Source organism: Ursus americanus, chromosome 13 (assembly GCF_024610735.1).
Source record: "Ursus americanus isolate L20-20 chromosome 13, mUrsAme1.1.p, whole genome shotgun sequence".
Lineage (NCBI taxonomy): Eukaryota > Metazoa > Chordata > Mammalia > Carnivora > Ursidae > Ursus > Ursus americanus.
Window position 1 is genome coordinate 8747035 of NC_142139.1, and position 23160 is coordinate 8770194.

At 35.7% G+C, this 23160-nt stretch overlaps 1 protein-coding gene across 13 annotated transcripts in view; it reads right to left on the reverse strand.

Annotated features, from left to right (window-relative positions):
- CAMK2D (calcium/calmodulin dependent protein kinase II delta) overlaps positions 1–23160 on the reverse strand; it is a 311448-nt gene that overhangs the window by 149916 nt on the left and 138372 nt on the right. For all 13 annotated transcript variants that reach the window (XM_045799095.2, XM_045799098.2, XM_087866404.1 and 10 more), the window contains exon 4: positions 388–442. In XM_045799095.2, coding sequence (XP_045655051.1) covers positions 388–442 — 55 coding nt within the window. The remainder of the gene's footprint in view (positions 1–387; positions 443–23160) is intronic.

Genomic DNA, 23160 nt, shown 5'->3' on the forward strand with positions numbered 1-23160 from the left:
CTCATTTTTTCACCACTGAGTATGATGTTACCTATGGTTCTTTTTATATAAGACAATAAATTATATATAGTCTAAAAAATTCAATGGAAAATTAGATCATATCAGCCATTTGTATGCCCAAAGATAAAACTGAGAACTGCTTATGATATCACAGTGAACAATCCAAACAGACTCCTGTTTCAGTTATGAAGATTAATGTAAGTTTTAAATAAACACTCCTGAACAGTCACATTTTTTCAAAAGAATTAGAATTGAATGTTATTTGACGAACATCTAAAAAAATTATAGGGTTATTAATTTAGACTGCAAATTAGAAAAAATCATGTTTAATTCAAAAATGGCTTTCAAATAGCAAAAATAAATGAATACAAAGTATGTTGTACTTACAAATCAAACACCAAATAATGGAAGCCCTCTTCTGATATGCTGTCATGAAGTCGCACTTAAAAAAAAAAAAAAAAAAAAGGGAAAAAGAGAGAAAAGTTTATGTTATACATATGCTAATGATGAACATTAAACCAGACTTCTAATGGGCATCTGTCTCCTAACTAAAAGTGTTGGCAACATTCTTTATTCTAGGTTCTGATAAGTAGTATCCTTTACAACAAGGCTTGGGTTCAGACAAACCCAGGGTTTAGATTCTGGTTCTGATAATTATTAACTGTGTGAGCTTAATCATTTTTTTTTTAAGAGAGAGGAGAGAAGGCAAGTGGGGGAGGGAGAGGTAGAGGGTGAGAAAGAGAATCTTAATTAAGCAGACTCCACACTCAGTGCAAAGTCCAATGTGGGGTTCGATCCCAGAACCCTGAGATAATGACCTGAAGTGAAATCAAGAGCCAGATGCCCAACTGAATGAGCCACCCAGTGCCCCTGTGTGAGCTTAATCAAATAAATCAACTTAATGATAACAGTACCTATACATTACAAAATGGTTGAGAAGGTTAAGTGAAACAATAGAAGTAAAATAATCCACATATTGCTGGGATAAATAAATATTAATAACTTATAATATATATACATCTATTCAAAGTTACCAGGTTCTTGGAATTCTCCCAGTTAGAGTCTCTTCTTTGCCATTCTCTTTGCAATCTCCCTAGTCCAGGTCTTCACCAACTCATGCCTTGATCAATACCAATAAGGAGCAAGAGGCATCATTTGAAAAATCTAGCAAATTGTCTCCTTGCTTCTGCTCTCCCTGCCCCCCTTTTTTTTGGTGGGGGTGGAGGTAGACAGAGTTTCTACATAACACTCCCTGGCCAACCTATCAACAGAGTTTTTATTATGCTACTTCTAAACTCAAATCACCAAAATCCATTTACCAAGTCAGCCAAAAATATACAGGTAGAACTTCTAATAAAATAATCTACTAGTTCCTCAAATTAATACTACTTTAATTTTTCCAATGAGCTAGACTTTCACTGATAGGTAGCCAAAACAAATATTTTGCTCTTCTGAATGGAAAACACTCATTATCTACTCTAACTCGAAAGTAAACTACACACGCATAACTTGCATACTGCTTTTTCTGCTATTTAATTTTGCCTGAGTCCCCTGCCACCCCCAACTCATTCCCACAGATGGTAAACTCTTCCTGTTTATCCAAATCACTTGGGGTGGCTTGGCCTTCACTGGGAGCAACAGAGGGCAGAAAAAGCAACAAACCTGTAGGACACAACTTCTTTTGAAAAGTTACCACAAAAGGATAATGATTTCTACTACCACAGGTCCTTAGTATGTTCCCCATGCAATGATGACCACCACGTAGAAAATGCGGATTCCAAAGAACATTTTGATTGTCACACAAACTACGATGATCTATACAGGGAGTCTGCAGTACCCATGAAATTCTCAAGGTCATAGACTTAATATAATGTCCATTCTTTACAATCTAGTTCCATCCCCTTCAGACGCCATCCTTGGGCCACTATTAAAATCTTTTCTGAATCTTTCTTTAGCAACCTTTCCAAGGTAGAGAACTAAAGACTTTTGTTCCATTATACAGAATTTCTTTCTCATTACTACTACCATCCCGTTACCGTATTTCACAGGTTTTTTAATCCTTCATAGAACCCTGACAAATGGTAGATGGTCTCTCATGAAATTGCTTTGAGCACTTACTACACTATGTGCTAGGCATTCTTCCAAGTTTTTGGACAGACATTTTCACCAAAGCTCGGTATACCTATATATGTCTAAAATAAAACTATTAATATCAAGCAGTTCTCCCATAACTTTAATTGTGTGAAGGGTATTCTTCAGTTTACCAATATTAAAGATGCCCACTACCTTTGTTTAAACTTACCCTGCCAAAGAAAATCAAAAGTTAGGCTCAATGATGTATTCTGTTCATAGTGATTCAGCACAGTAAGGAAAGTCAGGTCATGACAGATAATTCAGTGGCTTTCTTGAATAACACAGTCTCACAGATACATACCTCACTGAGCAGCTGTAATGCAACCTGCGTTTAAATAAGCTCAATGAATGGTATGTCTACTTAAGTCAGACAGCTATTCGATGAAAATAAGATGGATTTCCATCCTATCAAAGTAAAAATGAGAAGTAAAATCACAATGTGAGCAGGAGGAAATGATTTTTTCTTTCTTCCACTGTTTCAAAATAAAAACTTCGAGTGGAGATGGGGATCTCAGGTTTTCAGATCAAAGGGTTGTGGAGCTAAACAGAAGTGGAAATTTCAGGTACAACTGGAGAAATATTACTTTCTGGTTCTATTTGGAATAAAATCTTCTTAGTATGATTACCATTTCTTATTAATACTTGAACACCATCATCATTTGGAAGTAAATTATTTTTTGAAAAAGTTAAGAGTTGCTCATATGCAAGCCTAATGACCAGACATATATTGTTTTTGGTGAAAATTAATTTCACAAAAGTATGTAGCCAGCAAGCATATAATAATTGCTTAGGGACAAACCATTTGGCTCAAGTTCACTACTTTTGCATCACAATTCCAAAAACAATCTCCACTATTTCTAACCAGCCATTTGACCAGGTGAGATTAATTATGAATGAGTGAGGTTATTGATACAGCAGAAAAAACTAGCATCATCTACACTTGGGATAAATATATACACATTTACTTCCTTCCTTTATTCTTTCCTTCCTTATGACCACCCTACCTCGTTCCACTCTTAAAGAACTGGAAAACAGAACTAAATGAAAGCATCACAATTTTCATTTATTAACCAAACTATGTAATTTTATCTTTGCATGGATGTTCCCCTGCTTATAATTACTCTAAGGATGGGTTGGTTTCCTTCTGAAACTTTGAACTCTTTATCATTCTCAGGGTTGATAATATGCTTATACAGTCTGAAGACAGTGTCTTACACACCACAGATATTATCTTTTTATCTTCGAGCCATTTCAGTCAATCAAAAGTATCCATCTTCCATCCTTTCCCTCTTTTTTTAACAGTTTGTCAAAGGTTAAAACTGTGTTTACTTTCACAAAATCTTACATTAGTTATTCTCTATAAATAAATGTTGATTCATTTCCAAGCTGAAGGAAATACAGGCTATTCTGTTCACCACAGATGTTAGCCCAAGACTGCAGACATGGCCAGCCTTGAGAGGACTGTGGCTGCTCCATGTGGAAACATATTGCACTATGTTCTTGCTATGACTGTTCTTTGTTATTGCCATAGGCTGTACATATGGGTGCATACAATTAACTTAATCACAGTCATCACTAAGATGCTTTCAAAAAGAAACATTAAAGAAGATGAGGAAAGCATTTGAGAACACAGGTTATAATACATCCTGGTAGTCATTCTTTTCTGAAGTTTGCTCAAAGGTAAAATCAAGTTTATGAATGAATGAATTTTCATAAATGGTAAACGTGTAACAGTTCTTATCCAGAATAAAATTTAAAATTCTAGGGCATTAAGTATGAGACTTATAAGGGGAGAAAAGGTGTTTCTGAGGCTAAAATGTTTGCAAAATTCAGTTGATCCATGGCCTAATCCTTTTCCTTTCTCTCCCTCATACGTTATCCATTTGGTCATTTGCATTCAAATTATCATGGGATCACTGCTTTCTCTTCCTGTCCTATATTCCTGTATTATTTCACTGCAGTTTCTAGTTAAGTACTAGTTTCACAAAGGGACCAAAGAGGACTAAACAGGACCTTGTAATTATCTGAGAAAACTAATTTTATTTAAATGTGAAAGAAATTTCCTATTTATTTTAAAACATTCTTTCATTTAAGGGGTTAAAAGATATAATAAAATAACTACAGGGCTTACTATGTCAACACAATGAAAATAATTTTTGCATGAGTTATTTTAGTTAATATATAAGACCTTTTTCCATCACCTTTTATACATGAATATGCACGGGCTTAGAGAGGTGAAATAAACTTCCAATGCTTAACAGCTAGTAATTGGCCAGGCTAGGACTGTAATCCAGAGCTGGAGGATTCCAAAGACCTGGTTCTTGCTCCGAATACCATATGGACTCTCTAAAGTACATCTGTCAACAAACTACTCTCCCCCCCACCCCTCGCCAAGACATTGTAGACTATGAATTGGTTTGTCAGGATACAATAATATTTTTAAAAGAATTAAGGAGGAAGAAATAGTTATGGTGACTAGAAAAAGAAAGCAGTGCTAACTTAAACAAAAAGAAAAATATTTTGAGTTTAGTAAGTTTAAAATGTGACGCTGTAGTTTGGGGGATAGAGAGCTAGATGATATCTAAGGTACAGAGCCAACACCAGCCACATTTGTCTTTCTATGCAGTCCCTAAATCCCTAAAAAATTGTTAATTCTCCTCTTCAAATTAGGAATGTTAGAATATCCAGTGACTCAGCTATTTTACCTGATAGGATATTCAGTGTACCAAAAATCCTAATTAGATAAAGAATCTGGAAAACTTGCGCAATGTGTAAAATAGCATAAATTTAACTATTTTTGTTTCCAAAATTAACATTTCTATGACATGTATACTATGATAACATGGGAAGAGACAGAGGTTTGTGTGTGTGGGGGGGGTGTTAGAGTGGAAATGGGTATGCAAGGGAAAAAAGGGAAAGACTAGGAGAATTAGACTCTAAATAAAGAAGCACATTAAAATTGCCTATTAGTACATCTTATCTATTTTTATGACATATATCAAGAATGTTTCTGTCAAAAGAAAGTGAACATATTCTTTTACAGTGATTTATTATCTTTCAAAAAAGAATAATAGCATACAAAGTCACTTGTTTCAATTTCAGCACACTTCCCTCCCTCTTCATTTCCTAACAGCGTCCTCCAAATATATTCAAGGGTTGTATGTATAATTCTGTGAAATTATTTATACAACATATCATTTGGTTCAAATTATTCTGCTTCTTACTCTTCCATTCAACTATACTCACTACCTGTTGTTCTCTACTAGAATTTACCATCGAGATGTGCCAGCCTATACACTGGTAGTTCCAATAGACCATGTCTATCAATCTCTATCAATATTCATGTCCTTGTGTAGTTCTCTCCCACACTGATTCTGGGTTTGGCCATGTAACTTGCTTTGAGTGATTAGCATGTGTGATGCAAACAGAGCCTTTATAAACTCTTCTACATTGGAGTTGTACTCTTGGAAACCACATGCTATGCTAAAGAGAAGTTTGGGATAGACTTAGACAAGAGGCCACATGGAGAGAAACCCTGGAGGATGAGAGGTCATGCTGACATTCCACCATTAGCAGAGCTCACTGCTGAAGGGACTGCAATTACCATCTCAGTTACATCATGTGGTTTAGAACAACTATACAACTGAATCCAGTCAGTCCACAGAGCAATAAGAAATAGTAAACTGATGTTGTTTTAAGCCACTAAGTTTGGAATGGGAGCAAGAAAAGACAATGTGAAATTTGTGATTGACCCACCATCCTCAAAGAATTCTTTCCTTATCATAAGCAATTTTTTTTAGCAGAAAAAGAATGAGTTGTACCTAAAAATATGAGTTACTAGAGACCTCTAAAACTAAACATGGCAGGGTAATGCTGCCAATGTTATCATACTAGTAATAAAATAATTCATACAGAAGAGATTATATTGCATTTTCATAATCACTATTTGTCAGCTGTCAGCAACAGTCCTGGTTATAAATGAGGCAGATTTTGCATTTTTAGCTTTATTATTTACAAGGATTGAGGTAGTTGGATTTGGTTCACACACTGGGATGGAAAAATGGCAGCTTGTAAGTCAGATGCTTTTTATATTCCCATCAGCAGTTAATTATATTTCAGAGCTAGAGTAAGCACTAGCCAAGTATGGCCATGCAATGTGCCATAGCCTTCTCAAAAGAAGGATGCCAACAATGAGTTCATTTGTTAATTAAAAAAATATACACACACCCACACACATACATACACACACACACACACACACACACACGTCTCAAACATTATAACATTCAAATGTCACTACTCTAGAGAGAAATTTGAGCTCAACCATTACTACTGGCTCTTTGTGATAAAGCCAATCATTTCTAGAGAGAAAAATTTTCAAACAGACATACAAACACTGAAAACCAAATTCAAATTCAAACTAACATTTCTAAAAAACTGAAGGCAAATCTGCATGTGTATGTTTTTCTAAACTTCTACTTCTTATAACACAAGTAATAGTTAATAAAATAATACCATTTAAAATATATTTAGGTTTGCATAGTTGAAAATATATGCACTCTACTTCTCTGAAATATGGATTCTTGTACACTGTTCCTGTTATTTTGAGTAAAAACATAGGCAGATATAGATATATAAGTATTTCTTTGTTATTATTGTCAAAGTCAATAGTCTTGTAGCATTTATACTTTGATTCTGTTTGTCTTAATATGATACTTTTAAAATTTAGGCATGAAAAGTGGAAATTAGACTTTGCTGGCTAAGGCGGATAAACTCAACTGGCACAAAAACCATGGTCTGTCCTAATCTTAAATATCTGAACACAAATTCTTAGAATTGCATGAAGGATATGTACTTTTGACAAATAAACGCCAAATAAACCATTATTCAGTACTCAAATATTAAAATAACTTTAATATCAAAACTACAGAAATTATTTTAATAAAATTTGAAATATTTTTCTGTCATGTCAAGAAGATGTTTTAAAAAAATAAACTGATTAAGGAGGGCATGTATTGCGTGCAGTACTGGGTGTTATACGCAATGAATCATGGAACACTACGACAAAAGCTAAAAAAAAAAAAACTACATTTGAAAGCAATTCAGTGCTTAAACTTAAGAAAAAGTAACTAATAACTTATTTTTAAAAAGCAAATATAATTATTACATGAAAACTCAGTGGGGAATGTCATCCACATTAATTTTAAGACTATTTTAAAAGTACACAAAAAAAGTCATTGGATCCTAACATGAGTGCTGAAAGTCTAGGCATATCAACTATGCTGACCATAATCTCCATTCTTATTCCCAAATTCTCACCCCATTTCCTGGTTCCAGATTAAAAAAAGAAAGTTTAGATTAACTTCAGTATCTATAAAATCAGGTTAGCAACATTCAGGGCTGACTAGAACAAATCATGATGTCTTCTAATAGACCAGAGCTAGTCATAAACTTAGATTATTCAAAGGAGCTTCTGACTTGTCAAAATATCTACTACTCAGAAAAATTTTAACCTGGGAAGATGACAGAAAGTGAGAAAACACGACCAGCGGTTGCTAATTATATGGCTACCTGCTACAGCAATCACGTAACACCATGAATAACATGAGAGAGCAAGCAATCCTTTTCCTTGAAAGAAAAAGAAGTCATAAAGAGCTAAATATAGAATTTCAGAGATCGTTAATAAAAAAGCCAATGGATAATTCATTTAATATACTTTCCTGCTCATTTTTAATAAAATTGTATATGTGAGGAAAAACTAAATTAGAGATTATTACTATATCTAGTAATATCTAGAAACACTCTTTGTTTCCTTTAAAAAATAATTTGAGATTATCTTGTTACATATTTTAATTGCATGTATCTATTTTACTTATTAAAATTTGTTTTTTGGAAAAATTTCATTTCTTGGAAAAGTTAGTATTTATTTCAAGTTTCCCTCATTTAAAAAAAATCTTTCCTTTTTCAATTCTGCATCAATATTATTTATGTATTTCAGTAAGTGGTTCCAGCTTTCTTCATTTTTTTTTTCTTGCCTCATCTTTTAGTTATTCTACCTACTAATACTTAAATAAAGCTAGTCAGTGATCACTCATGGATATTCTTAAGTATTAGGAATATTCAAAAAGGAAGAGAAACTATTGTTATATGACTTGCATATTATAGAAATCTTAAGATGGTGCACTTTCCTATTGTACTTTAATTATACGGACCTAACAGAGCATTGAACTAATACCATCTTTTTGTTCAATTTCTTCAAAATGTATCAACTATGTATTAAATGTGTAAGACTGTCTGGTTAAGAGGACAAAAAATGGCCATGAGTAATTCCTCCCTTCTAAGTACCTGAACAGCATTATTATCTTTCTGATTGTGGAATCCAGTGCAGGTTCAACCACTCTGTGGTCCACAGTCTGGGTCAAAAAGAGAAGCCCTATTGGCAATTTCACCCCAGGCTGCTCAGCTGGATCCATATTTAAAAGCAAGACACAAACACATTAAATGTCCTAAAGTAGTACAGTGCTTAGCTACTTTTTAAAATTAAACAAAGGCTTTGTGATTTATGATAAACTAAGGATATCACACAGGAAGGAGACTGCATCATGCCAAAGGACAGACAAGATAAGGATTTTTTTTTTCCAAAGTGAAGATCAAGGCAGCATTTAAAGCAAAAATAAAATATATGGAAGCACATTTCCCATCCAAGTTAACTATAGCTTTGTGAAACTTTTGCTTGACTTTTATACATATATATATTGTATGCTAGGTCATGATATAAAACCTTTATTTTTTAACTGTAGATCACAGGAAAAATGCTTGATAAGCACTGGATTACATAATCCTTTAAGAGGATCCTACAAGGTCTTTTCCAACTTTTTTACATTTCTACATTTCGAGATGATTATGGTTAATAAACAGTATAGAAAATAAACACTACAGTTATTACGAACACAAGGTTGAATACAATCCCCTAAATAAGACTTTTTCCTCTAACATTTAAACAAATTTAAGTTTAAAACACACTTCATTTTATTTTTGATTTAGTTTTAATGGATAACTAGAGGGAAAGCTTAAAACATTTATTTTGCCAAATTAAAAATAAGCGTTTTTCAAAAATTTACTGAGCAGATGAATTGCTTTTCTGACAATAGCCCTTGGAGAATACAGTGAATGGAAAAACTTATCAGATCATCTTCTCTTTGCAGCCTACTACCGTATTATCTGAACACTTGCAACTAAATTTTCCCTGAAGACACGCATGCCCAAATGGTCTCATCTTTCAAATCCCTTTCTGAAAATTCATTTCTTGCATAAAGTATTTTTCTAAGTTTGATTCATCCTATAAGCAAAAATCACCTGAGTTTAAAATTCTACTAAAATGACAAGAAATGCACTGTAAAATTAGTGTCCATATTATATTTTCTCATAATGGTTTTCAATTAACTATTTTTATGCTGAAATTACGTAAAAAGATGTTTATTTCCTCTGTATAATATACTAATATACACAAACATGACACACATGAGAAGGAACTGTGATCTTAGGCTCACAACTGAAGAAAACCATAAAAGTGATGTATGAATTTAGTCACAAATTCAATACCATGGGAATAATAAAGGATATTAATAAATATGGCTATAGGCACTGTTAATCAGTCAGCAGCAGCAGCAGCAGGTACCTGGGAATATCTTTTTGGATAAGCATTCAATGGAACAGTTGGTTTACCTGGTCAGTGATTTTTATTTTTAAGTAAAGACTAATTCTTCTTATCATGACATCAGGGAAGTTATAACAAATGTCAGACATCTCAAATACTGGGGGCATTTGCCTGCCTCAAAGATTTCTCAAAACAAGCCCAAAGAACCTATGATCTTCCCTCTAAAACCTGCTTTACCTAGTGTCTTCCATATCTTTCCAGTAGCTCAGGATAAAAACCTCAGTGTAATTCTTAACTCCTTTTTCTTATACCCAAAATCTAATCGGAAAGCAAATCCCTCAAAATATATATTGCGGGGGAAAAAAATTATGTTTCTACCCAGTCCCCTCACTGTCTTTACTGCAGCAGCCAGAATAATCCTGTTAAAACTTAAATCTGATTATTGCTCAGTACCCTCCAATGGCTCTCCAGCTGCCTCTGCGTAAAAGTCAAAATCCCAGCTGTGGCCTCTAAGATCCCTCAAAGTCCACCCTCCTCCCGGCGTCAGCTCCCTGGCCTCTCCCACCACCACTCTTCCTCCGGTTTACTGTGCTCCAACCACACTGGATTCCTTGCTGCTTCTGGAGAACCCCAGGCAAATTTCTGCCTCAGACTTTGCACTTGCTGTTTCCTCTGCCTCGAACTCTTTTCCCCCAGATACGTCTCACTACTTCATCTCCTTCAAATCGCTACTCAGCTTTTTGCCTTTTTTGTAAATAAAGTTTTACTGGAGCACAGCTTCATCCATTTGTTTATATATTATAATTGATGGCTGCCTTCAAGCTAGAACTGCAGTGCTAAACAGTTGCAACGAAGACTATATAGCCTGGAAACTGAGAATATTTACTATTCGGCCCTTTCTAGATCAAGTTTGCTGACCCCTAGAGTAGAGGAAAAGATCGTTGAAAGGGAGAGGACTGGTTGTTGAGAGGCCTGGGTGTGGCATCCATAATCTAAGCAGCTAATTAAAGCTGCCAAGACTGATGGTTCTAAGTGGGGAAAGAGAGAACGTAGTTCCTATAGAGAACACAACAAATGAGGGGGGGTACCAAGAGAAGGGCAGGAAACTGCTGCACTAGGAAGCGTAGGATGTTATAATCTGAGAAAATGTTTCAAAGATAAGGTGGTGGAAGGATGAGGTGGGGGATATTGAGGGAGGAGGTGTTAACCGTGGTTTTATAAAAGCAGTGAAGAGCAAGAAAACACCTCTCCACCCCCAGGTTCAGCAGTATTTAGAGGAAAGAAAACAGCTAATTCAAGAGAAAGCCAGATTGAAGTTAGCGGAAGAAGAAATAAGCATTTAGAGACCACTGGGAGAACAGAGGGCATTTTCCAAATATTATGACATCAGATTTATTATCATATAATTAAAGGGAAAAAGAAAATTAATAAAAGGTATTAAAATGCGGCAATATTCTCACAGTCTAGATAGTAACCCGTAGTTAAACAAATTGTTGAAGATTCTCTTTGATAAATTTTCATATTTATTTTTTCTTTTTTAGAATAGACATATTTTTAAATAAATATATTAATTTTTAAAGATCATATTTAAGGAGTAGGAGTTTCTGTCATTTTATTACTATCATACTCCTGGGGGAGGGGGGTTCTAATCTCACTAAAGTGTTACTGTGATTTTAAATGGTTATGCATATTTACTGTATTTATAGCATCTAAATACAGAATACTCTGATTTTATTCCTTTATATCATAACGATTTTAATACATTCATGCTCAGTTTTAATTTTTTTTTCTTCTTGGTTATTTTCCAGATAGGAACACTAGAGAAAAGAAGATACATTTTAAATTGTTTTCAATAAAAACTACATGACATTAATTCTTCTTTTGATGGAAATTGGTTTTGCCATCTTCATTTCCAAGCAAAATTTATGTCAAACTGTCCTTTAATACCGAATAAAAAACCATTAACAGGCAATATGTTTGATTTATTTGGTAAATACTTTATCTCTATAATCTTGACCACAGTCTCCACTCAGATCTAAGCTTATGGCATAAATGTCTTAAGGAGCTTTTTTAATGTTGTACCTGAGATTTTTAAGAAATGAAGTTCTTGTTAGATGTGGGAGTTCATTCTTTCAGTCACTCGGCCAGTTAACGCTGGGGCCGTAACTATGAACAAGTCAGTGGTGATAGCCACCCTCACACCATTTTCAGTCTCTGGGACAAAATCCCCTTGCTAATTCTGTGATTCTGCCTTACAGACTCACAGCTTTACAAAGCACATCCCAATAGTTTTATTTTATGGTTTCTCATTCTGCGCCCCGTGGGAACACAGGAGCACAGCATGATGAGGTGGCAAACAACCCTAAACGAAGCATCAGTGACAACTAAATGCACTGGACGATGTCTTCACCTACTAGTGGTACTAAATCAACAGTCCGCATCTACTGACCAACTGATCTCACCAAACAACATATTCCCCTGATTTTTTTTTCCTGGATTGACTTGCTACTGAGAAACTTTAACAAGTTGTTTAACCTGAAAGATAAATTTCCTAGTAAAAAGAAATTTAGCATCCCCTGTGGCCTACCCAAATCCATTATCCAGAAGGCAGCCATCACTTCAAAATGAAGATCTGATTATATCACACTTGCCAGCTTTAAAATTCTGTAATGTCTTCCTACTGATTTATCACATAATTTGTCATCTAAACGGGGACACTTTGAGAGTAAAAGAGGGTGATTAATTTTTACACCAGTAAATCAGGACAGCCCCTGGAAAAGAGGTTAGAATGGTCACCCCACACACCAGGCTCTACCTCTTCAACTTCCCCCACACGAGCCCTGCAGTTCCCTCCAGCAAGAGGTCCTCTTTCAGACTGAGGTACTCGGTACTCTGCTCCTTCATACAGCAAGCCACAGCTTCACTGTTAATTCTTTGGCTCGGCCTTCTCTTTCCTCCCGTCCAGCTTAACCACTAGCTATGCTTCAGATTTTATTTTAAGCATCACTTCAGGAAAGTCCCCTCTGGCCTCCCAAACAAACTCTCATAGCATCACCCATCCCTGGACCACCTGCAATGATACCCCTGATTGTGTGATCCTTCGACTAGCATTGTCTTTCCTGCTTAACTGATCTCCTTGGGTGACTGGATTCCTATGTCCCCAGAAAACAGTTTCATAGCGTCAGACACCTCAATTAAAACAATGTGTATACACCCCAAGCCTGTAAATGGGAAAAAGGATGAATACATGCCTCTTGAACATCATAATGGAACACCGTCTAACCGACTCACCCAAGGATTACCTAGTTCTCTAAGATAGTATCTTTGTTCTGTTTTATTATTAACTATTGATTAGGCCTTAATCAGGAATGTGTAAACTACGGCCTACAGGCCAAATAAGGGCAGCACTTTTTGCACAGCCAATGAGCTAAATTTTTTTGTTATTGCTGTTTACATTTTTAAGGGACTGCAAAGACAAGTAAAACAAAAAACATATGATACATGACAGAAACCTTATGTGGCCCACAAACCTAAAATATTTACTACCATATAGAAAAAGTTTGCAAACCTGTGGATTAGAGTATTTCACTTGGGTAAAACAGATGACAGTGCAAATAATTGTCTGAGAACAGTGCAAATGAGTGCTTTGTTGAGACAGAAACGGATTCTCAAAGGTTATAGTTTTACTCCCTAGAGGGCAATAATCAGTTTAGTACTATGGCAATCACATTCCAGAATTCTGTGACTATAAATATATCTGTTACTTCTACAGTTTTTTAAACTGGCTTTGACATTCTGTTAGTTCTCTTATCAATTAGTTAAGTAAATTTTTTGATATTTTAGATAATATGTAATACTTTAATTGGTGTATAGTATCACCTTATATGATACAGCACAGTCTACTTAACCAGTCCCCTCTGGAAAGACACTTGGATTGTCTTCAGGCTTTGGGTCTTTAGCCCCATTGCTATCACTTCTCCTCAGTGAGCTTCTCATTGTTTATTAAATATATATGTAACAACACAGGAGCCAGGATTTCAAGGCCTTCTTAGGCCTAGAGGTATTAACTGATGATCTGTTGTTTGTACTTTACACTCCAGAAAAGCAGGGCTTCTTACTATTCCCTAAAGGACCTATACTTTTTGACTTTTGAGACCCAAGAGTTCCTTTCCTAGAAGGTTACCTACTCCAGTCTCTACTATGGAAATCCTATCTACTCCTTTTTTTTTTAAATTTAATCCTATGTACTCCTTAAGCTCCAGTGCCAGCTACCCTTGGTCCATGGACTCAATATGGATTCCTCTTCCTTTATTTCCTATAGTCCTTTGAGCTTCACTTCGGGAAAATTGAAAGAAAACGCAAAGTAAAAATTACCCACTGAAATAAAAATATGAAACTTAATCAACCTGAATTAGTTTAGTCATTTTGGAAATAACACATCCTAAGGTTTTTGTTGATACATAATCGGGTAAAGAAAATCAGAAATTATATCAAAGTTCCATTCAGACCCAAGATGTTTTATGGAAACATGGCTTGAAAGTAACTGATACAAAACAAAAACAAAACTGAATCTTTTCAGTAGCTTTGTAACATGCTTGATATAATATTTTTATAAAATGATTTTCAAAAAGGAAAGGAAGAATAAGAATTGCTGTTGTCCTTAAGCGCTTTGGTCAGTTAAAATGAACATTCCTGCTCACTTTGATAGAAAAGTCTTCATTTTATAGAATTAAACAACTTTCTGTTCTTCACGTGCCTTCGAATGTGAACTCTCAAACAAATGAGACAACACACTGTGCATTTGACAACATGGTACCCCACAAAACCTGCTGCTGTATTTCTGGTCTCTGTAGTCTCCATGACTAGCAAATTCTGGCATACAGAGGAAACTGGGTAAATGCTTATTAAGGAATTAATAGATTCTGGTATTAGCATATCCGTGGGTTGGTTTAGGCTAGGTTGGCCTCCTAAAACAACTCTTGGTGAAAGATAAGTCCACATTTCTATAATTATAAAATAAAGTTTGGACATGTGGTGACCTATAATCAATACACAGGCATCCTAAGGATTGCTTTCAACTTCATGCAAAAAGATTAATATCATCTTAGCTACAATAATGCTTATCAAACCCTGTCTTATCCTAGTGTTTTGTTTATGTCGCTGATAGACGCAAAATCTTCTCTTCTCTCCAACCAAGCACACGGAATAATGAGAAAGGACCGCCTGCCTAGCTGGCCAGATGTCTGGTGATCAGTGAAGCAAACACAAGACATTGCAGCCAGGTCAGACTTATCTTCTAGTTATTTATATATGCCTTGCTTAATCCACAAGTGTTGAAGGCAGGGAGCAGGCATTTAATAAATAGTTGCTGATGAAGAATTATTTTCCCAGTAAATATTTATTGAGTTCCCCTCAGTGCCAAGTACCATAGGTACTAGGAATGAAGCAGAGAACAAAACTATGTGCGTGACCCTCACAAAGCTAATGTTCAAATGTGCGAAGACAGATCAATGTTAAACAAATATACGTGCAAGAGTGTAGTAAGTGCTCTGAAAAAAAATAGAGAAGAGTAAGGGAAAGTGAGCATCAGGAGAAGGAAGAGAGAAGGATATATGGAAAAAACTTCATTAATAAGGTAAATTTTGAGGGGAAACCAGAAGGAAACGAACAGAGCAAATCATGAAGATGGCTCAGAAAAAATCTGATAGAAGACTACAACTGATGTGTTTGAGAAACAGTGTGTCTAGAGCAGAGTGAACAAGAGAGAGGATAGCAGGGGAGGAGGTCAGAGGTCTGAGCATGCTTGTGTTTGGTCAGTGGGCTCTCAGGGGTCTATAGGGCTTTGGAAGAGGCCATTAAGGGCTTTGATCTTTCCTCTAAGTTATATGGGAATTCACTGCAGGCTTCTGAGGAGGGGAACACTGTTCTGTTTGTTTTAAAAATAACACCGTAACTGGTGTGCTGAAATATACTGTAAGGAAGCAAAGACAGAAACAGAGAAACTAATGTAAAAAGCCAGCTGAGGGAAAGATGATAGAATTTCAGGCAAGAGTAGTGGCACTGAAAGCACACATGTGGTCAGGTCCTAGACATATTTTGAAAGCAGAGCTGACAGGTACTGCTGATAGATGTGGGATATGAGAGAAGGAAAGGAATAAAGTATGATTTCAAGCGTTCTGTTCTGAGTAACTGGTATATGAGAATAGGTGAAGGTGGAGGGGTGGCTGGCTGAGGCGATGGGAGTAAATTAGAAACTCCTAATATACATCTTAATGGAGAAATCAAGAAGGTAGCACATAAATGAATTCACTTGTTAGTGAATGAAATCTATTCTTGGCCTCCCAGAATATAACATGAAAAGAAGATATCAGGGGCCATCTGGTTGGCACACTCGGTTAAGCGGTTAAGCTCTTGGTTTCGATTCAGGTCATGGGATCATGGAGCCCCACACTGGGCTCCATGCTCATTGTGAAGTTGGCTTGGGATTCTCTCTCCCGTCTCCCTCCGTCCCCCCCCCCCACCTCCCACACACACTCTCTCTCTCAAATAAATAAATAAATCTTAAAAATAATAAAAGTAGATATCGGAACATTGTTGTGTTTAAGAGCAAGAGCTCTGAGGTCAGTATTCTTATGCTCTTCAGTCTTGGCAAAGTACAGAATGGATCTGGGCCTCCATTCCTCATATGTAAACTGGAGGGCTGGAGTTAGATGGGTCTCAGCATCTGCCTCACCTAAAACAGTACATCAGCATCAAACTTTAAGCAACATTTCTTATAACATCGATTATACAAATAGAGTAAATATTTTTCACAGGGATTCTTTAAAAAAATTTTTTTAAATGATAGGCTATAGTTCCATCTATGAATAAGGCAACAAATTACCACTTGGAAGTTATCCCTTATTTCTTTTTGATCACTGATTGCCATATGATGCTCTCTTCAAAGCTAAAGGAAGTAGAGAAAAATGCCCTTCCAATAATTATGCTATTAATTCGATGTAGAAATGTGGTCTTTTAAAAGCAAAAGTAAATTTGATTCTTCCAGTTCAAATCATTTTTTAAATCATTTTTCACTATAACAAACTTCAGACTGCTTAATACAGTGATTTCTCATTATTTGTGGTAGTTTACGCTCTACAAAGTCACCACGGACGCTGCATTAGTAAACACTGAACCAATGCTTCTGAGGAAAATACAGGGTTAGCTTCCTGCAAACCTCCAGTCACATTTTTGTCAATTTATCAATGCGTAACCTTGCTTTATATGTGTTTCTGGTTAAAGAAACCTTATTTAATTAATCTATGTTGCTGACTCATTAATGATGAACCCACAGCCAACAGTGCTATAACTCATGCCCAAAGGAAGTAAAGCTTATCTAACATGCGTGTTTTTCCGCATGAGGGACATCACAGCCTTTCTGAGCTTAGAAACAATAAACAGTACTTCAGCACTATGCTTGGAGACCATTCCAAACAGAAAAATCACCAACAAAAAGCACAAAAATATGACATTAAATGGATAGTGAAAAAGACACTTGTTTCAAGTATAAGAGCTGACACAAGAAAGCAGATTGTGACCTTGTCAGACCTCAGCCGGGAGTGCCATGCACATCAGGTGACTCCAACTTTTTGCTGCTCTCCACATGTCTGTGAATGTCCAAGACTGACCACAAAAGTGCCCCAATACTGAAGGGATTATAAATAAATTTTAGCAATCAAGCGGATTTGTAAATATGGAATCTGCAAATAATGAGGACTATATTTATTTCCTCATGTAGTTTCAATTGATCACGGCTCTTAGCTCTTTAATTATATTTAACTGCTCTTTAGCACTACTATCAAGTATCAAGTATTATTAATAAACACAAATACTTAATAAGGAGATCAAACCTATGCGGTTAACCATTTATAAAGTAAAACTTAATATATCAGTTATCATCTGATCAACCTACTTTATAATCTTATCTTTTCCAGAAACAATCTTCCTAATATTTAAAACTTTATGTATAACCATAAACAGTATTAAAAGAATGGCTACATATGATGACACTGTGTTAGAAAGCACACTAGCAAATTACACTGCAGTTTATAACCTACTATAAGATTGGCTTCCATTCAGGAAAGAAAATAAAAAAGAAAGAGAAAAGGAGTAAGATATAGCCTCATTAATTTTAAAAAGCCATCTTTAATATTAAAATGAACTATGATTAACACTAATGTGAAGATTATACTTAAAAATGAGCAGTAAAATCAGAAGTCTAGGTGACCTTTCTTCTGGATTCCTGCCATGGAACAGTGAAGTGTGAATAGAGTGTGATACCTATCACCTTCTCTGATCCTCTCAAAGGACTTATCTTTCCTCCTACAAAGCTTCTGGGTGTTCAAATTATTCATCATTTCATGAAATATTTGGGGTTCCCTGGCAAGAACAATTCTCAAGATTATACATATGAATAAAAAGAGTAGAAAAGAAAGGTAATTAAAATGAAGGCAATGCTTTCTATTTGGTAAAAATGAATTCCTTTTTTAAAGATTATTTTCATTATTTAAGGGCAATAAAATCTTAGAAAATGTTATTTCGGTGTCATATTGGGAAATTTACCATTAGGTAAAAGGTAGATATTATCCCTTAATATCTCCTAAACAGACAGGTTTTTGAACTAGATTGAAGGTTTGCATGAATAATCTTAAAAGCTGAAAAGAAGAACGGCTGCACCTGCTCCTCTTGCTTTGAGCTGCCCGTAACTCAGAACAAAACTGCACCAACAATGTCAAGCACGGGTGGAAGAACATTCCCACAAACTTAAAAAAGTACTTACTTCTAGAACTGGACAAAACAAAATCTAAACAGTAAAAAACGACAACAAAAACTATAAATGAATCATACACTGGAATTCAGGCACTAACATTTTTTATTTCAAGCATATTCTTTCAATTGCATAATTCATTAAACACACACAAAAATAATGAAGAAACTATGCTAAGTGCCAGACTGAACAGAACTACCCAATGGGCTGAACCTCAAAAAACCTTTTATAAACTGCTGATGTAACTGAATGATCTGAATAAATAAGTTTGTCTCAGAAATTCCGAGAACCGAGGGTTCACAATTTCAGCGTGACCATTTGTGATAAAATTTTAAAAACCAAAAACAGAGTCAAAACAATTTTAATAATTTGTTTTTAAGGAAAGATACATGGCATCAACTGACTAAAAGTAAGCTTTTGGTCTTTTAAACTTTCTCAGTAAGAAACAACTCTCAGTAAAAATTATATTCTATATAGCATATAATAATACAGGCACATACTTACAACTGGAAAATGTTACACAAAATGATACTTAACCTTACCACATGTAAGGCATTCTGATATCTTTTATTAAATATTTATTTCATTACATCTAGTGGTAATGGGTCTTGACGCACAGTTCAAAAAAACACCTGACAGAATATTTGTCATCTCTTTCCCAGTTCAGGGTCTCAGTGCTAGTAGTGAACTGATCTAATAGTGAAAAAGATTTCATTTCTTCTTAATTTCCTTAGATAATAATATATGTCATGTAAGTTTACTGCTGTCAATTGGATTATATTCTTAGTAAAATAGAAAAGATAGGAAAACAAATTCTCCATCCTGCCATTTTACTCTAATAGTTCTCAAACCCAACTTCCCCCAGGAAGACTTATACAAAGGAAATGATGTACAATTTGCAAAGTTAAAAAGCTCTTTAGTGGACATTTAGGATATTGACTAAGAAGAGCAATTTAATTTAGCAGATGATGAATCAGGTCCATGTTATTCATAGACCAAGCAATCTAGACATAAATTCAACACTTTCCCTAGGCTCATCTTTATCTTCCTTCCTATTCACATCTAATTCAAGTCACTGTACTAAATATCCATTTGTTAGATAGCAAAAAAAAAAAAAAATTAATGTTATTTTCAATGAAGAGAAATATTTACATAGAGCTGCCACTAAATCTGCCACCATTAATATCAATAACGTACAACTGCCAATGCCTCCAGGATAAATGTCAAGTCTGTGTCAAGAATTGGATATTATACTGCTAATGCCTCAAACCAGAGCAGTATGCTAACATACTCACTGACAGAATAGACGGTCCATGCAAAACCAGTTTCCTAACAATGATCAATCCCCAATCTACATATGGCAGAATCTGTCAGATTGCCAATCCTAGGTAAAATGACTGCATACTAGCTGCAAGGAAGGCTGAAAATTTGATTTCTTACTTTTAAGTTGGTAAGAAAAGACTCAAAATGTTGTGATTTTCCAATTTTAGAAAGACTACTTAAAAGATCATAGGTTATGGCAATTTTCCATCACACCCATATTTTGTGTAACATATAATCAGCAAAACATTTAAAAAGATCAAGTTCCAGAATTTCAGACTTAACAGAGATATTAAACATCAACTACAATGCACACTCTTTGTTGTACCAAGGGAGTCCAGGGGTTATATATTTATTTAAATCAGAGTGCCACACTGTTATTCCAAAGCAGGTAATGGGTTTTGTACTGGACCATTCAAAAATCTCCTCTTGTATTCTCCTACCCCTAATGCTATTTGTGAGCAGAGAATGGCTCAATTAAAAACAAGGAATTACACTGAAGGTGGTACAGCTGGTGATTTTAAAAAGTATCCAGACTGGTTGCAGTTGGTTCCTCTAATATCCAACTAACATTCCGCTCAACTGAGAGAATTTGCTAATGATTTTATGAGTTGTTGCCCATGAGTTAGAGGATTCTTGAGCATCAACATTTCAAAAACAGTAATACACAATAGCAAGTCAAATGCCTTAGCAGGATGGTCCTGAACAAAACATTAATTGGATCAATATCGTCTTTGGCGTTTGTTGGCCTTTCGTTAGGTTGGGACGTGAAGATGAGTGAGGGAAGTATGTTGTGGTGAAACTGTGGTGCCACAAGCCTGCTTGCAAGTAGCAAGACAATCTAAAAAGTAATTTAGAAAAGAGATATACACTCACACTGAGTGAAGAAACAAGTGTCCTGGATGATGGTCATCCTCATGATGGTGAAGGTAGGGTGTCCTTATAGAGTTCTATCTAATTTAGAAGTTTTGAAGGAATATATAAAAGGACAGACAACTCCAATGATAGAATTGCAGATGCAAGATTACTTTTGTTAGTTGAAAGATTACTTTTGTTAGTTTGTTATTATGTAGTATTGGGAAGAGAATAAACATATGTATTTATGATTTTTTCTCAGGAGCTCTGGCATAGTAAGTTATAGAATAACAACTGTATCTCAGAGGTATTGTGGGTTCAGTGCCAGACCACCATAATAAAGCAAATATTGCAATAAAGTGAGTCAAATGAAATTTTTGATTCCCAGTGCATATAAAAATTATGCTTGCATAATTATGTAGTCTATTAAGTGTGCAATAGTATTATGTCTAAAATGCACATAACTTCATTAAAAAATACTTTACTGTTAAAAAATGCTAACCATCATCTAAGCTTTCAGCAACTTGGAATCACTGATCACAGATCACCATAACAAATATAGTAAGTGAAGAGTTTTGAAATATTGTGAAAACTACCAAAGTGTGACACAGAGACATGAAGTGAGCAAACACTGTTCAAAAAATGGTACCAATAGACTTGTTCGACACACAGTCATCACAAACCTTCAATTTGCAAAAAAACTCAATATCTGAGAAGAGCTATAATGCAAAGAACAATAAAACGTGAATTATGCCTGTATGGTAGTAAACATTATCCAATCAAAGCTTATATAATGTAAACAGAGAGGTTCCTGAGCAAACTGAAAACCCTCCCCAAATTCAAATCTATGAAGTTCTTATCAAGCTTCTTATAGCTTCCCTCTCATTCTTGAGGTTAAGTGTCCTCATGTTTCCCTCTGGTTTTCAAATCTTTTCCTCTGTTATCAACTTCAGCATTCACCCCAATGGAACATTTCTAAATAGCAGGACTCATTTCTAAATAGAGACAGAACTCTTAGAGCAAAAAAGAGAACAATCTCTCATTCATCATTCTGTTCTGTGTGTTAGCATGAGCATTCAAGATCCCTGACTCAGAATTAAAAGTCTTTCATTTGCAATAATAAATTGATTCACACAAGGACAGGTTTTAATCATAAAAGTACAACTTCAAAATATTTTCAGAAAAGTTTTGAAAATAGTCAACCAAATAAATTTCCTCCCCACCCCAAAAAAAAAAAAAATCAAAGGAGATATAGCTAACAGAAGTATTCCTATGACTTGCAAATCATCAACTTGCTATAGCATAATACATAATATGGTCACTAAATGGTACCTACCCTGCTAGGTCTTGGTTTAAAAGTCTATAGAGATAGGAGGCAGTCCAGGATGGTGACATAGTAAGATTCTAAACTCACCTCCTCCCATAGACACACTGAAACTACAGCTACATCAGGAAAAATTTCCTCTGAAAAAGATATGAAAACTAGCTAAACAGCTCTGTCCATCAAACAAGAAATGGGCACATCAAAGTAGGTAGGAGAGGCTGAGATGCAGTCTCACCATAAACCCCACCACCTACATGTCAATGCATCACCAAGAGGGAACTCACAAATCAAAACTTCCCTCTGAGGAGCAAAGTGCTCATACTCCACACATCAGACACCCCAACTCTTACAACCCTCACCTAGAAGAAGAGCCTCCAAAATATCTGGCTTTGAAAACCAACAGGGCTTGGGTCGCCCAAATGGCTGTAGCAAACTGAGAGACTGCTCTTAAAGGGCAGACTCATTTGCTCTAGGGCCCAGCACAAAGTTAGCAGTTTGAAAAGCACCCAGACATTATGTGAAGAAAATTAATTTGCTAATTTTAAAGCATTCTCTGGTAGGGCAGCGGCCTGTTGAGATTATTCTGGTAGGGTGATGGGTGCCATTTTTGCAGTCTCCCTTTAACTTGCTAAAGCCAATGGGAGGTAGGCACCTTTTTTTATTCCTTTTCATGGAGGATGTCATCTTTAGACTCTTAACTGGCAGATACCATCTTTGCGCTCTCCCCCTGCCTTGCCAAAGCCAGTGGGAACCATACTTGTACCTCCCTCTGCCTTCCTACAGCCAGTGGGTAACACTCCTGTGCTTTCCCTCTTCCTTGCAATAGTTGGCAGGGGCTGCCCTTTTCTTTTCCTTTTTTCTTTAGCAGGTGTCGTCTTCCCACTCTCCCTCTACCACACTCCACAATGTCAATATCTCCTGGAGGGGAGCTTTTACACACAACTGGTGCTTGTTTTATTTTGTTTTGTTTTGTTTTTTAAGCGTAGTGTCTGAGTTTTCGTAACAGCAGCCTATGGGACACCCCTTGAGCACCTGGCTCAGGAGACCAGATGGGCTTGCATTCCT